Source organism: Dermacentor andersoni, chromosome 4, assembly GCF_023375885.2.
Source record: "Dermacentor andersoni chromosome 4, qqDerAnde1_hic_scaffold, whole genome shotgun sequence".
In the NCBI taxonomy this organism is placed as follows: domain Eukaryota; kingdom Metazoa; phylum Arthropoda; class Arachnida; order Ixodida; family Ixodidae; genus Dermacentor; species Dermacentor andersoni.
Genome location: NC_092817.1, coordinates 220,488,663 through 220,503,622, shown reverse-complemented (window position 1 = coordinate 220,503,622; position 14,960 = coordinate 220,488,663). Strand labels below are relative to the sequence as shown.

Sequence of the window (14,960 nt, the reverse complement as noted above, 5' to 3'; positions counted from 1 at the left end):
AGATAGAAAAAGATCACGTGCAAAGCATATGGGCACAGCCCTGCGCAACTTGATCAAGAAACACAAGGGGACAGAGAATCTTGGTGGCAGAGGAAGGCTCACGAGTGACCTCACTACAAAGTTGAGCTTTTACTTCGGTCGGGCACTGAAATAACCTAAAGGAGATGTAGAGGCAACTCGCAAGGCTGGGATGACGACATATTGCCACATTATTTCCAATGATGAAGTCGCTAATCACAGTCTGGGCCCAACAGGCCCAGATTCTTGGTGCCGGAAGAATGCAGCAGCAGCCCGAGGTGAGCCTACTCTCAAACACAGGTATAACTTGCCACTCATGCGTGCAAAACATTGCTTCCCATTTACTAGCACCTCTAAGAAAGGAAGCTCCTTGAGCAGTGCCGGAGAGGTAAAACAGAACAATAATGAGAGTTTACATTCCATAATCTGGTCACTTGCACCAAAGCAATGCCATGCATCACTACTCACTGTGGAAGCTGCCTTGGCAGAGGCAGTAATGCGATTCAACGCAGGCCACAGGAGGACATCACCAGCAATCCTGAATGAACAACAAACGGATGGCTGAGAAGGACAAACGTAGGGAAAATTAATGTGCTCGGAATCAGGCTATGGCAGACAGTGTTCAAGGGGCACTGAAGACATGACATTTAAACAGCAGAAGGCAGTTGGACTACATACCTGGTGGTTATTAGGAATTTATATGTGTAAATATATGCAAAATATCTGTTAATTTTCATTAAATTTTGTGCTTTTTGTTATTTGTACTTTTCTCAAAAAATGCATTTTTGGCCCTGTGCATTGAGATATTGAGGCCTCAATATCTCAACACCTATTACAGTTAGAACTGAAATTCCTTTTGCAGAATGAAGTATAATGTGTCATCTGTGAAAGATAGCAAGCAGATTTATTAACTTTCATTTCAGATATTAATTATTTGCTACATTTTGTGCCATATGGTTGCCACATTTTGTGGGCTTACAATCAATGGGCTGTAAAGTATCTATTAATGGTCACATCAAAAAAGTTTTCTATATTTCATTCCTTAGTCCTTTGCTATCTAGCCATGCCTTACTAATAATTATTTATTGTGCCACTTATTTTTAATTGAGGCCGCAAGGTAAGGGAATTAAATGTTAATTACCAGAAGGTGGCCGCCCGCGCTCGCTTTGAATTGGGCCAAGTCGCGTCAGCTGTGTGCGTCAGCCCCTCATCAGAGTGAATTCCCGAACTGTTTGTGATGGTCTATCATGCCGGAAATATTACTGCGAGCTTACAATGCACCATTTGTGCAGTGTGCGTTTATCCTGAGCTGTGATCCAGTGAAGAAACATTGCAGCTGTGCGTTTATTCTGAGCTGTGATCTGGCAAAGAAACGCTGCGCTACGCTTTGCCTCAAAACAGGATCCCACGGCGACACACCGCTACAAACACACATCCTGCGTGTTCCAGGTTGTTTTATTTTGCTGCTGAGTAACGACAAGGAAAGTTTGTCAAAGTCTGGTGTCTACTGTTAGCGGCGAGTGTGTTCGCGTATGGTGTCGCTGCGTTTCTCGTCGGACGGGGTGAAGTGATGGAGCAAAACCATTCTCAGGAGAAACGAGAAAAGCGTGCGCGCATGAAACAAACTTACGAGTGTCTGAAGAGAAAATAGTGTTTGCAAAAGAAGCCTCCAACGCAAAGGTTTGTTGGCGTTAACTTAGTGTGAATGATCGTTGTCAGCAGTGAGATTGCCGAGTGTCTAGTGGCGGTGTTCGAGTGTTGTGTGGCACCGTCGATTGATTACTGTCCCCCAGTGCTCACTGCACGCACAAGCTGTGGAATGCGTGCTGTGACACAATCTTGCATAGGATGTGTTGCCAGCGCTCGATAGGCTTTCCCACAACACTGCTCCGCCTGCTTCTTGATTCTCGTGATATGTTTCAATTAAAAATTCCTAAGACAGTGTTAAGAGAACGGTAAGAAAAAATAAACAAACATACGAGAAGGTAGGCACAGCAGCTTGTGAACCCGCTCCTTATACACCTACCCGCCCGCGTCTGTTTGTAAATGTGACGGTGTATGTTTTCTTGTGTTTGTCTAATTTTTTATTTCCCATGTTTCTTTATATTTGAGATTTTCTTAGTTTTTGCAATTGTGTGTGAATATGTGCCTGCTTCGATGCATGTTTGTGCTTACTCTTATTTTTGTCCTTTTATTTTATATTAGCATTTGTTTTTGCTAGTTTTCCTTCAGCAAAGTCTTTTTACACATTTTCATTAACCCATCTCATTCAAAGCACCAACTCTTGTAAACTCTAGGGCTGGCCTCTTCCATCTCATTAAAGCCTTTCTCACTGGTCTACCTCGTTTTCTCAATCTGCCTACTCTGTGATTTGCTAACTTGCACAAAACAAATTTTAATCACCTATGAAAACAGAAAAGTTTACAAATACATTTTTTCAAAAGAGTCATGTGGGTTGCAGAGTAACTTTGCCTCTTACTTCTGTTCATGTTTATGCATCAGTGCATGTGGCAGCTCGCCAGAAGTGCACATGAAAGGGCACCATATTGTGAAACACCTTGCTATGTTGTTGCATTTTTCAGGCTTCCAGTCTTATAACCAGACGGTTTAGCTGCCCATCACATATGCTGGTACAAATTTTGAACGCGAATAACATTGTGCAGTGGGGTGTCATTTCCTGTCTGATGCTTTCATCGTTACAAAGACATTTTTCAGTGAATGGAGCCCAACAAAACAGTGTACTGAGAGCTTTTGCAACTTCCACCATTTGTTACTTCACCAGTGTCATTGTCTGAATCTGGCTGTCGCTATGGTGACGGCTTGTGAATTAAAAAATTAGCTCAATAAAACACATTCAACATTACTCAGCATTTTTAGTACAGTGCTAGCAGAGCTGTTCATAGTAAATAATTGTGCTTACATCCATGTTAGTGGCCCAGTCAGATAAACAAATAAAACAATTGCGCTTTGAAGTACAGGGGCGTGATCGGAATTATTTTGTTCGATACGCGTTCTGTTCAGCTGCTGCAACATCACAAAGTTGCAGTATGCAATATTTGTGACAGTGGGGCAGAGAGACAGCCAATCAGGAAGGGGTGGCCTCCCCGGAAGTTTACTTCCATTGTTTGTCGTCTGCTTGCAGACAGTATACTACAAAACGAAACGTTTCTCGTCTTCCAAATGAATGAAATCTTTATCTAAAAAAATGTATTTTTTCTTCTCAAGCCCAAACACGTTTTCAAATAGTAGTTCGTGTGACTACTGCAATTTATAACTATTAGTTTCTTTGCGTTGTCCCTAGGTGGTGTCGCGCACAGCGAGAAGAAAAAAAGAAAAAAAAAAGACTGGGAGAGTGGTGCACTTTTCAAGAGGCAGCGACAACGTTCCAATGGCTCGCTGGCACCGATGATGGGGTCGATTTTGTTTCGAGAAACAAAAACGGCGCCGGAATTCACATTCTGCCATTTCTTCAAACGCGTTTCGCACCGCCACCCGCTCTCCTCCTTCCTCTAGAAACGCCAGTGCAACAACCTAAGTTCCCAACGGAAGCACCATTTTCTCGAATTAAACTATGGATTGGATTCAAACGTGCCATGCCGCAGCCGCCTGTTGGATCCAATCCAATCCACCAGATGCGCCATGCGAAGCCGTATGATCGCTACAAGCTTCCCAGCTCCCGTCAGGTTCGGCGCCTAGCAGACGAAATGCTCGGTGGGAGGATGATTGACAAAAGTGTGTCGTCATTTTGACGTCGCCAACAACGTGGCTGCGCCCTGCGGCTGGCGACGTCGGCGCGAAGTAGGCCAATCGCGCGTGCCGGTAACCGAACGAACGCGCCGAACAACCATCTCCGATAGCACCCCAGACAGCTAGTGGTGCCTTTCAAGCATACCCTCGACTACTGCTATTGATAGCTACCCAAATTAGTATTTTGGGCATCACTAAGCTAATAATGTTTGATAATCGTTCTCTTATTTGCATTACTTGCCTGAGCCAGATAACCAAAATAAAGAATGTGACCACATGAATGTGCTTTGGCATGCAAGCTGCTAACAGTGGCTCTCAATTTCGCGTAGACTACTGCTTTTTCACCTACAATGGCTACGCATGAGTGCGCTTTGAAATGCAGACTGCTAAAGGTGCCTTTCAAGCGTGCCTCTGACTGCTAATATTTCACCAAGGGGCCCATCAAGCTCGACGGTGGTTGCCGAAATGTTTCTGGGCCTCACTAAGCTAATGATGTTTGGTAATTGTTCTCTTATATGCGTTACTTGCCTGAGCCAAATAACCAAAATAATTAAACCACATAATTGTGCTTTAGCATGCAAACTGCCAACAGTGGCTGTCAATTTCGCATCTCAGCTGTTTCACTTACAATGGCTATGCATGACTACGCTTTGAAATACAGACTGCTAAAGGTGCCTTTCAAGCATGCCCTGACTACTGTTGTTTCATCACAAGGCCCATCATGCTCAGTGGTGGCTGCCCAATAGAGTATTTTGGGCCTTCTGACACCGGCATAAATAACAGTGTTCAAGTGCCACAAAAATTTCATAGTGCCACAAAAATTTCATTCTTATAACCGATGATTGTTATAACCGGGTTGCATGAAAAAAATCAATATAGGGAGATGGCAGAGCTGATGTGAAAGAACTATAATGGTGGGGAGGCAACTGCCCCTCCCCACCACTTTCCTCTATCCGGCTGCTGATCGCCTCATTGGTTAGAAGCACTTAGTTTCCAAATCTATAGCCGTACGCTTTTCACCGACAACGTCGTGCATTGCCGATGATCAGTGGGCGCATCAGCCATCTTCCGTTTTGGAGGGGAGTCAAACCAACTGTTGGTCAAACGAGGCTGAGAAACCGCATGGCCAGGAACGATTTCGACGCGACCAGAACGCGAGTGATTAAGCTGTCTGCAGAACTGCGCTGAATGAAGAGCCAACGAGCAATATGCGAGTAATCTGCAAGCAGCACAGTTGGCGAGGTCCATTCATGTTTCACAGGGGGGGGTGGCTTAGTGCTATTCGTATTTGGAGCGGCGGAAGGGCGACAGGAGAGAGGCACGTGCAGATGGCTGGAAAATGAGCGCGTGGTGACTGCTGAAGCAGTGGCTCGAATTTCTTGTTTTCTTTTTTTCTTTTCAAGGGTTTCGTATTTTACTACCTTTCAACTTGGACAACCAGCAGCCAGATTTCATCGTTATAACCGATAGTGCGGCATTGGGGCATTGTAGGAAGTGGGTTATTTCACCATGGAAAACACACAAAAGTTGACAGTTCAGCAGCTTCTCATGGTTATTTCATTTATTTAAACATACTGTTAAACCTCATGTGAGGGTCTTTACAGAGAAGGAATACATCACAAATACAAAACTCAAATGGAAGGAACTTTGACGTATCATAAAACTTCAACAAAACGTCATCGAAAAATATCAAGGTCATAGAACAAGTGGCTTAGAATGATTGACTGGAATGCAGAAGATCAAGAAAACATTGAATTAATTTCAAGGAACAAAACTACCAAAAAGAGTTTCAAACGCTTTTACATCAGTGCATTCAGCAACATGTGCAGGTAGTCCATTCCATTTTTCGATATCAGGAAAAAACTAATAACGAAAGACGCTTGTGCGGGTGGCATAAGGACTGATGGTTGCACCATGATTTTCTCTTGCTAAGTCTACCAGGTGTGCGTATGTACCTGTTTTTATCAATCTTTACATGACCCTGGAGAATTCGAAATAATAATTTTATCCTGTTCCTCTGTCTCCTAATTTCTAATAATTCCAAATTACATAAACTTAGCATTTCGGTAACAGTGTCTGTTTTTTTGTACCTAGAACATAAAATCGGACTGCAAAGTCTTTGAATTCTTTCCAGTTTAGAGTTTAGACCTTTCTGATGGGGACTCCAAACTACGGCAGCGTATTCTAGGACAGGTCAAATAAAAGTTTTGTATGCCATTAGCTTGACGTCTTTGGTTGCGTTTTGTAGCTTTACTCGAAGAAAACACAGCTTTTTGTACGATGCAGAGCACACATTTTCAATCTGGCTGCGCCAGTTTAGGTCATCAGCAATCAAAACACCAAGATATCTGAAACTACACATTTGTCAAAATAACATTTCTAATGTAATACTGGAAAGAAACAATATTTTTCTTTCGGGTAATGCGAAGGTAGTTTTGGCATAATTAATTTGCATGTCCCATTTCTGGCACCAAGTATGAAGACCGTCAAGACACTGGTTAAGTTTTACCTGATGGTTTTTACAGGTAACTGGTGCATAAAGTAAGCAGTCATCTGCAAAAAGTTTCAACACCAGTGGCGGCTGAACAACTATAACTATAGTATTAATATAAAGCAAAAACAATAATGGGCCTAGCACCGGCCCCTGTGGTACCCCAGAAAGTACCTCTGAAAAACCTGATACAATTACTAACGTGTACAACTTGCCTCCGACCTGTTAAATATGCTTCAATCCATTTTAAAATATCATTATTAGTACCTACTTGGTGGAGCTTAAAAAGCAATTTATTATACGACACTTTATCAAACGCTTTCCTAAAATCAACGCAAATCACATCAGTCTGTTGGCGTTCTACTAAAGCCACTGAAAAATTGTTAACCGTTTCGATTAGTTGAGTAACCATTGAGAGGCCCTGTCTAAAACCATGCTTATTCGCATAAAGTAACTTACTTGTTTCCAGAGAATGAATAATGTGTTCTGTTATTACCTGCTCCATGAGTTTGCAACATACAGATGTCAGGGATACAGGGCGATAGCCGTTTGGAAGCAGGCAATTTCCACTTTTGAACACCGGAATAACAGCAGCGCAGCGTCAATCTTGTGAAAGGGAAGGAGTACGTAAAGAGTGTTCAAAAATAATTTCTAAATAAAAGGACATCCACTCTGCATATTGCTTCAGAAATCCCGTCGGGGCCACTGGCCTTCTTTGAATCTAAGTTTAGCAGTTGATGAAACACGCCGTCCTGGTGAAACGAAATAGGCTCCAGAGGAAAAGCGCAGGAATAGTTTACGTCATCTGTGACATGATTACCTCTATCTCTGTGAAACACTGACTGAAAGTACCCATTGAAACTATCTGTTGCGCGTCTGTCACAAGGTCGCCTTCTATTGTTATCTGCTCTATTTTTGCTTTCTGTGCTCCCAAAAAACGCAAAAAATATTGTGCCGCACTTTTAAGGAAGTTGCCGAGAGTTTCATTGAAGAACTTTCTTTTTGATTTTGATAATGCTGTTTTAAGGCAGATCCGCACCTGTGATAGTTTAACTTTGGCTGTTTTGCGTAGCCTTTTTATTTTATGTTTCATGTGAAAAATGTTGCGAGTTATCCATGGATTTTTCTGTTCTTTCTTTTGTAACGACTTGGTACAAATCTAGCGACGCAAGTTGTAATAATGCATTTCAATCGCTGCCACAATTCCTCGACTGACTCCGACTGGGAGGCAATTTCAAATTCATCAAATGATTGTTCTCGATAGTCCAAAACCGAATTATCATCGGCTCGTTCATAATCTTAACCGACACTCGTTCTTTATGCCCTAAGTCGGCAGAATGATTGCACGACGAGAGCAGTATGCCTACTGAAACCACCTTATGGTCAGATATACCATCCAGAATTGATAAGCCATAAGCTCAGACATTACTGGACAAAAACACGAAATCCAATATTGATCGAGATGTGCATGTCACCCTTATGTATTCGTTTACAATTTGCCTTAATTCGTGAAATAAGGCAATTTACAATAATTTATTTGCACTCGTAAAGTAACTCTCGATGTGGTTACCTGACAGAGCCTCCCAATCAATGTGTCCTAAGTTAAAGTCGCCGGCCAATATTAGTCGAGTGCTTTTGTTTGCATGAGTGCAGAGAAATTTGTTGAGGTCTTCTAAAAATTCAGGTGGAGTGGCTGGTAGCCTGTAAACTACTCCAACAAGGTACGCAATGTTCCCAAAAATTAGTTTACACCACACTGACTCTGACGTATTGCTTTCTACCATTATGACCCGACAACAATTCTTAACAATAATGGCGATACCCGCATCTCTTGCATCTCTGTCCCATCTAAACATGTTATACCCTGGTGGTGCAATACAATCACATGGTATCCAGGTGCTTAACCAGGTTTCGGTTATTAACACTACATGAGGGTTCGCCGACAGTAATATATATTCGAGATCAGTAATTTTATTAATAATGCTACGAGCGTTCAAGAGAATCAAGCGTAGCTATACTTCAGGTGGCTTATTCTGAGACGGATGCGTGTTCTGCGCTGTGCCGGTTTCAGAACGTGTGCTTTGATGGCCTTTTATCTCGGCGATTCTGATATGGGCACCGCTCATTTCGAGCTGTGTCCCATATGTATACTTGCCCGTCTATCTTAATTTTGTCTCCGAGGAGGGTTGCCTTTTTGCCATTCACCCTGTCCGCAGCAGCACTTTCCCACAATTTTTTGCTAACTACTACAGCTTCATGCGCATAATCATTGCTGATGCTTACAGAGCTTCCTTTCAGTTTTTTGCAATTCTGCAGCACGCTACCCTTTTCCCTGTTGTCAAAAAATTTCATTATTGTGGGTCGGCATATTGTTGGGCGTTTCTGATGCGGTGAATTCTTTCTATTGACTTTACTTGAACGCCCAACTGTTTTCCAATTATGCCATTCACAACAGCTTTCTTCAAGTCAGCCTCAGATTCTTTGCTCCGCTCCTCAACACCTAAAACTAGAAGGTTGTTCCGTCTGCTTCTACTTTCTAACTCTGTTAATCGTTCAGCCTGGTACTTTACAGTATTTTCAAGAGAAGCAATCTTAACTTTCCTTTCCTCGACTACCTCAAGAATATCGGTTAGTCGGTCTGTTTTAAGGTTTAGGGCTGAGGTTTCCTCTGTAATAGCATTTAACCTGCGGTCCGATTTAGCCTGGTTGTCCAAAATTGTCTAACATTTGCTCTATTGGAGGGCCAGGATTCTCCTATACATCTCCTGATGTCAACAATAATAGCATCATAGACGAAACATCAATCAGTACAGCACAACACCGCCGAGGGCACGGCAGAACCAACAAAAATCTATCGTCGCTATGGTATGAAGCAGTACGATTCCCAGAACTAACCTGAAAAAGTAACAGTAGCCGTTCATTCATACTCTCCGCCAGATAGGTGCCGTGCCCTCTGATGTGGTCAATGGCGTGCCGCTCCTCTTGTATTTTTCCTGCCGATGACGTCAACGGCCTTCAGTCAGCCAATAATGCAGCCATCGTGTCACAGCCGGTACGATGAAGCAAGATTTTGCCATGCGTTTCACTAGTGCTCCTAGCCGTTGCTGCCGCAATCCAAAACCAGGGCATTATCTGGAAAAGTAACAGTAGCCGTTCATTCATACTGTCCGCCAAATAGGCGCCGTGCCCTCTAACCGATATATTGTTAAAACCGGTATCATTATAAGTGGGTTCAGCTGTATTTGTTCAAGTGGCTTGATGAAATTAACAGTGACTGTGCGGTAGAGTAAATGGAGCCGACGGTGTGTTTTTGTTAGTGCTTGGCTGCATGTATTGGCCTCTAGGGGCATGTAAAACTTGACGATGGCTCCTCCTGTCAACATGCAGGCTGCCAACATTGGCAGTCAATTTCGCCTCCGCTGCTGCTTCACAATGGGGCCCGTCAACTCGAGAATGGCTGTCCTAGTGAGCACCTTGGGCCTCACTAAGCTAATGATATTTTATTATTGTTCCCTTATTTGCATTATTTTCCTGAGCCAGATAACGAAAATAAACAGTGCAACCACATGAATGTGCTTTGGCATGCAGGCTGCTAAGAGTAGCTGTCAATTTCGCGTTGACTACTGCATTTTTGTGTCAAGCTGGACAGTGGCTGCCCGAATGAGCATTTTGGGCCACATATAGTTTGAGCTTCCATTAAAAGGAATATGTCACCAAATGAACTGCTTATTTATTTGAGAGGTCCCGACCAGAATGCTTCTCTGCTGCGAACCCACCGGGAACATTTTGGTAGCCCTAATAAGGGCTGTTCTTTCGTTAATAAGAAGCTGTGATGCTTTGTTGAGTGGCTCAATGCCGGACAGCTCGCAGTCACTCCGCAGTCTCTTCAGTGTCACCTTTACCCAGTTGGATGATGATGGGTTGGATGTGATCATTTCCAGGCATGTCAAGTTTGAACTTGGCCTCCAGGTCCATCATATAGTGAATGTTCTTCCTCCAGTCTTCCGTCGTTACGTGTTTAACTTTTTCCCTCAAGACGTCTTCGACCATGGACAGCTTTAAGTCTTTGTTGTCTGCAACGATGCTATTTTTCACCTTTGCCCACATGAGCTCGATAGGATTAAATTCGCAGTGGTATGGTGGGAGCCTGAGTACAATGCAACAGGCCCTTTCAGCTGCATTGTCTACGCTGTGGCTCAGAAACCGTGACATTACAGATGCTACTTACTCAAGCAGCTGCTTTTTTATCATCCTTTTGCTGTATGTGACGTTCTCACTTTTGAGCCATTCCTGTATTTTTTCATTCTTCCAAGCTGTCGGTAATTTCTCTTCTTGTCAGGTATGGTAAGGTGTATTGTCCAAAACAATGATGCTGCTAGGTGGAAACTTCTGCAGAACATCATTAATCTATCCTTCAAAGCAATTTCTGTCCATTTCTTCGTGGTAGTTTCCTGTTTTTTGGCCTCGGAATACATCCAAGCAGCCGTCGACGAAGCCATTCTCGCTGCCAAGGTGCGTCACAATCAGGCGCTGGCCTTTTCCAGAAGGTTGTTTCAGACAAGTCACCGTCACCCATGTCTTGTCCAGGAAAAAGATCTTTAGGCCTTCCGCCCCGTATCGCTCCATGTCCAAGGTGTCTACAAACCGGGAAAACCGGGAATTCTCAGGGAAAACTCAGGGAATTTGTGCTTCTATCAGGGAAAATTAGCTGTAATTTTATTCAAAGGGAATGAAAGTCGCGGTAATGCTGGCTTGCGTAACAGAGAGGCGCGCCTCGAGCCAGCGCTCGCATGCGAATTCGCTGGCAGCCGTAGCCACCACCACAGTAAACGCTAGGTCTAGCTGTTTCCACGTTCGCTATTAAGCTTCTTGTCGTTCGGCGTCGTGTTTTTCATTGGAAGAATTCGCCGCTGTCAGCAATGGCACAGATTCCACCTTTGTGGTCCTCGCGATTGGCTTCGAAGCTCGGAAAGCACGGCGCATTGCATAATGCCGGGTCCCGAAAGTCAGCTTCGCCTCAATGCAGTAATGTTATGCGGTGAAGCATAAGCGTGGGAAGGGCAATTGTCACGGGACATAGTATCTATTCCTTAGTTATACACGCGTCTACCCGCCATCTCATGTCACAGTACGAGCACAGATATGCCTAATAAGTGTACTGGCAGGCTTTTTTGGATGTGCCTGTGGCGAATGGAGCCCGTAGTGGCTGTAAAAGACATGCATCCATTTTTTTCGAACTGCCCGATTTTACGGACGTTTTCGCTGCCCGTAGGGAGTCTGAAAAATCGGACGCTGACTGTGCAATTGACGAAGAGCATGCTTTAAATGGTTCATGGGGCAAACGCATGGTGGAAGGAGGACGAGAACAGAAAGGACCTATGCATTGAGGAATGAGCGGGAAAGGAAGCCTGCCGCCTTCATCCAAACCAAAATAAACTCCGTAAGGCAACACTGAAGCGTCATGCACGGGCTGAGAGTATGTCAGGACAGTTGAGATTGACACACCAGTGTTGAGAGAGAATCTCACTTGTGACAAAGTTCGGGCCTGATACCAATGAGCTTGCTATCAGTGGATAAAAGTAACTGATATTCGAAAACATTTGATTCTGTATACATCCCCTTTTTATACAGTATTTGAGAATCTTCGGCTTGATTTGCAATGAGTTTTACCATTTTTTCAAAGATATTTTATTCGCTGTGCATTTTACTTACCCCTCCCTTGTGATTTATTTTTGAATAAAATAAATGATACTCCTTCCTATTCAAACTAGATTAAGTTGTTTTTTAGCATCAGCCAACACGGTGTCCGCCTGTCTTGATGTAAAACAAAGCTCTGTGTCACTCAGGGAATTTTGCAAAGGCACTCAGGGAAAACATGGAAAACATAGGGAATTTGTAAATGTCAACTTGGTAGACACCCTGCACGACATGAAGTTAGCGATTCCACCATTCAGCGATGTTGTCCTGGTCGATAAGCAGCGAATTGCGGTTCCTCTTCTCGTGCTTTAATTCGATCTCGACAAGCAGGTGACACACATATTTTTCTTTCATTTTCTTTTGTCAGTGCTCTTTTGTAAAAGTGTTCACTTGTGTTTATTTGTGTATTTTCCTTTCATCAGTGCTCTTTAAAAGTGTTCACTTGTGTTTACTGCTGTATAGTCCAATGTATTTTCTGTACCTTTTTCTTAACCCACTCCTGCTATAGCGCAAATTGCGCTGCAGTATGTATAAATAAATAAATAGCACACCGCTTGAGTGATGGGAGATCCATACGCTTTGAGAACTCGTTAGTTATCTTCTCGACCGTCGGTGTCTCGTTGCGGCGAAAGAAATTGTGCACATATGACCTCAGCACGCACAATGTGAAGCTGTCATACTTCGTGCTGCATCTTCAGTGCAGGCGCATCCTGCGCTGTGCGATAACATTTGTTAGGCGGTGAAAAGTGGTCACCTGAAAAAGATTAGAAAGTACACGTGTCAATATTGGCCATCCTAAAGACGTGGTGCTTGTACAATGCTGCAACACTGGTGGACAGACAATGAAAAAGAGAGGGGAGAGAATGCAGAATTCTGGGAGTACAAGGTTGCTTGGCTTGAAAGAGAAACCGAAACGTGTAACAGAAACAGACATTACGGCGGTTTCAACACATGGTTCGAACACAAGAAACTTACTTATTGATACCAGTGTGATTATTTGTAAGTGTACTTGATGTACTTATTTCAGTGCGTGTGTGTGTGTGTGTGTCCCTACAATAGTACCTGATAGGGCGGTGTAGAATTTGTGTAAATAAATAACTACATAAATTTATGTGTGAGAAAGTGTTCTTGTTGGCCAGTTGTGGGGAGAGCTGAACTCACGCCCCCCCCCCCCCAAAAAAAAAAATATAAAAGTGCAACCTGCTTCACACTAATCATAGAACTGTGAAAGAGTTGTAATTTGTCGTGCAACCTGTCACATAGAATGTCTGAAAGCAGCATTTAAGGAATGCGTAATCTTGATTGCCCCCCCCTAGGCCACGGGGTGTTGCAGCAGCTGTGCAGGCCCCGTTGGAAAGGCCACGGCATCCGCCACCATATGACGAGGCAGTCACGCGGCTGGCGGCTGGCACGCACCACTTTCTGGCCCCTCGAAGCAAAGAGCCGCCACTCCAAGGCCTGGGCGAGTCTCCCAGCAAGCAGCAACAGCCTGACGATGACTACTCGGAGCTGCTTGGGGTAGTCGGCCTGCAGAGAGAGCGATTGCACACCACCCACGAAGAAGTGGCCCAAAAGGACACTGGTCAGTCTTGAGGGCACTGCAGTGTGCATTGTTCGTTTAACCCTGCCTTGGGCGAGCTGCTCAGCTCATCGGTGGTACTTTGCATTTTCTAGGAATGCCACAGACTGGTTTGTTTTCTTGGTGCCTAGTCATGCTTTTGATAATGGCAATCCATGGGACAGCTCAAGAAGTGAATTTATTTTTTCTGAAGAAGTAAAGCATGTTGACAGCTAGAGTCTTCAAAATTAATTTGGCATTTTTTGTCAGAATTCGGGATAATAGCACGGTACAGAAGGGGTCAAAAGACACTTATTTTCCCACTTGTCAGCCTAGGAAATCAAAACCACATTACTGGTACGTGTGATCGAATGTTGAAATGTGTGCCACTTGGTTTTTTTAGGCAGCTCCGAGCAACGTTGCTGCCACTTCGACTCGGCAACTTTTTGTTGCATATAAAGCGACACCGGTTAGGCCTAGCAGCTTTGGCAGTTTGGCCACGGCGTAAATTTTCCGCTAGGTGGTGGAGTGGGTGGTGAGAGGCTGTCCTTGAAAGGATGCATGCAGCCTGTGTGTCAACGTGGTGACAGCTTCCCCAGGCTGACTGCAAGATGCATGGCAGTCCCATTTGCATTACAGGGGTTCTGAACCACTTTTTATCCGAGTCAAGAATGCAATTGACATTAAAACACACTATTTCAGAAATACTTGGCAAAGAAAAGTACATTCAGCAGAAGTGGAGTTATTGGCAATCAAAGATGACCTTCGCAGCACTTGCGCTCCTTCTGTGCCTTGCCCTGCGAAGGCTCTGGTTGAGAAGTACAGTTCAAACTTGATTTTGGATGTTCACATAGATGCCACCACTGGTTTTGGCACCCGTGATGTGCCAAACTCCGTGGCTATTTCACACTCGTGGGTGAGTTCAGTATGTTTCATCCCTTTGCTGTGCTACAGTGCACCAGGCACAGTCGATGACCGATTTTTTGGACGAGCCTGATAATTCGGACGCCATCATGGTGCCACCACGTGCCCTGTCTGAAATTTCGTATGCTGAAACCCTTCGCCATCTGATTTTTCAGATTTTTGTCGTGACTATAGGTCTGAAACATCATTAATTGAAGCCGCCACCACCGTCATTTTTATTATCTCGCAGCCACGAACCAACGCTCTCGCACGCCAATCTGCTGGCAGCCCTAGAAGTCTGTGCTGTCATTAGGCCTGACTGCTTTTACATTCACTGTCAAGCTTCTTGCTGTTCGGTGGCGTGTTTTTTCAAATTTAAAGGATACACTACTGTTGGCTACAGTGCCGACTCCACCTTCGTCATCGTTGCCTCTAGCAGAAAGAACAGCATGTAGATGTGTGTGAATACCGAATGGAGTAAAACCTCTAAAATCGTACCCGCTTAAACAGTAGTTTCATTTTAAAAGTAGCTAAGGGGGGGACGCG

The 14,960-nt window shown here is 44.0% G+C and overlaps 1 protein-coding gene across 2 annotated transcripts in view; it reads left to right on the top strand.

The window, feature by feature from the left end:
- RASSF8 (ras association domain-containing protein 8) overlaps positions 1-14,960 on the top strand; it is an 87,369-nt gene that overhangs the window by 23,517 nt on the left and 48,892 nt on the right. For both annotated transcript variants that reach the window (XM_055074771.2, XM_055074772.2), the window contains one exon: positions 13,270-13,535. In XM_055074771.2, the coding sequence (XP_054930746.1) occupies positions 13,270-13,535 (266 nt within the window). The remainder of the gene's footprint in view (positions 1-13,269; positions 13,536-14,960) is intronic.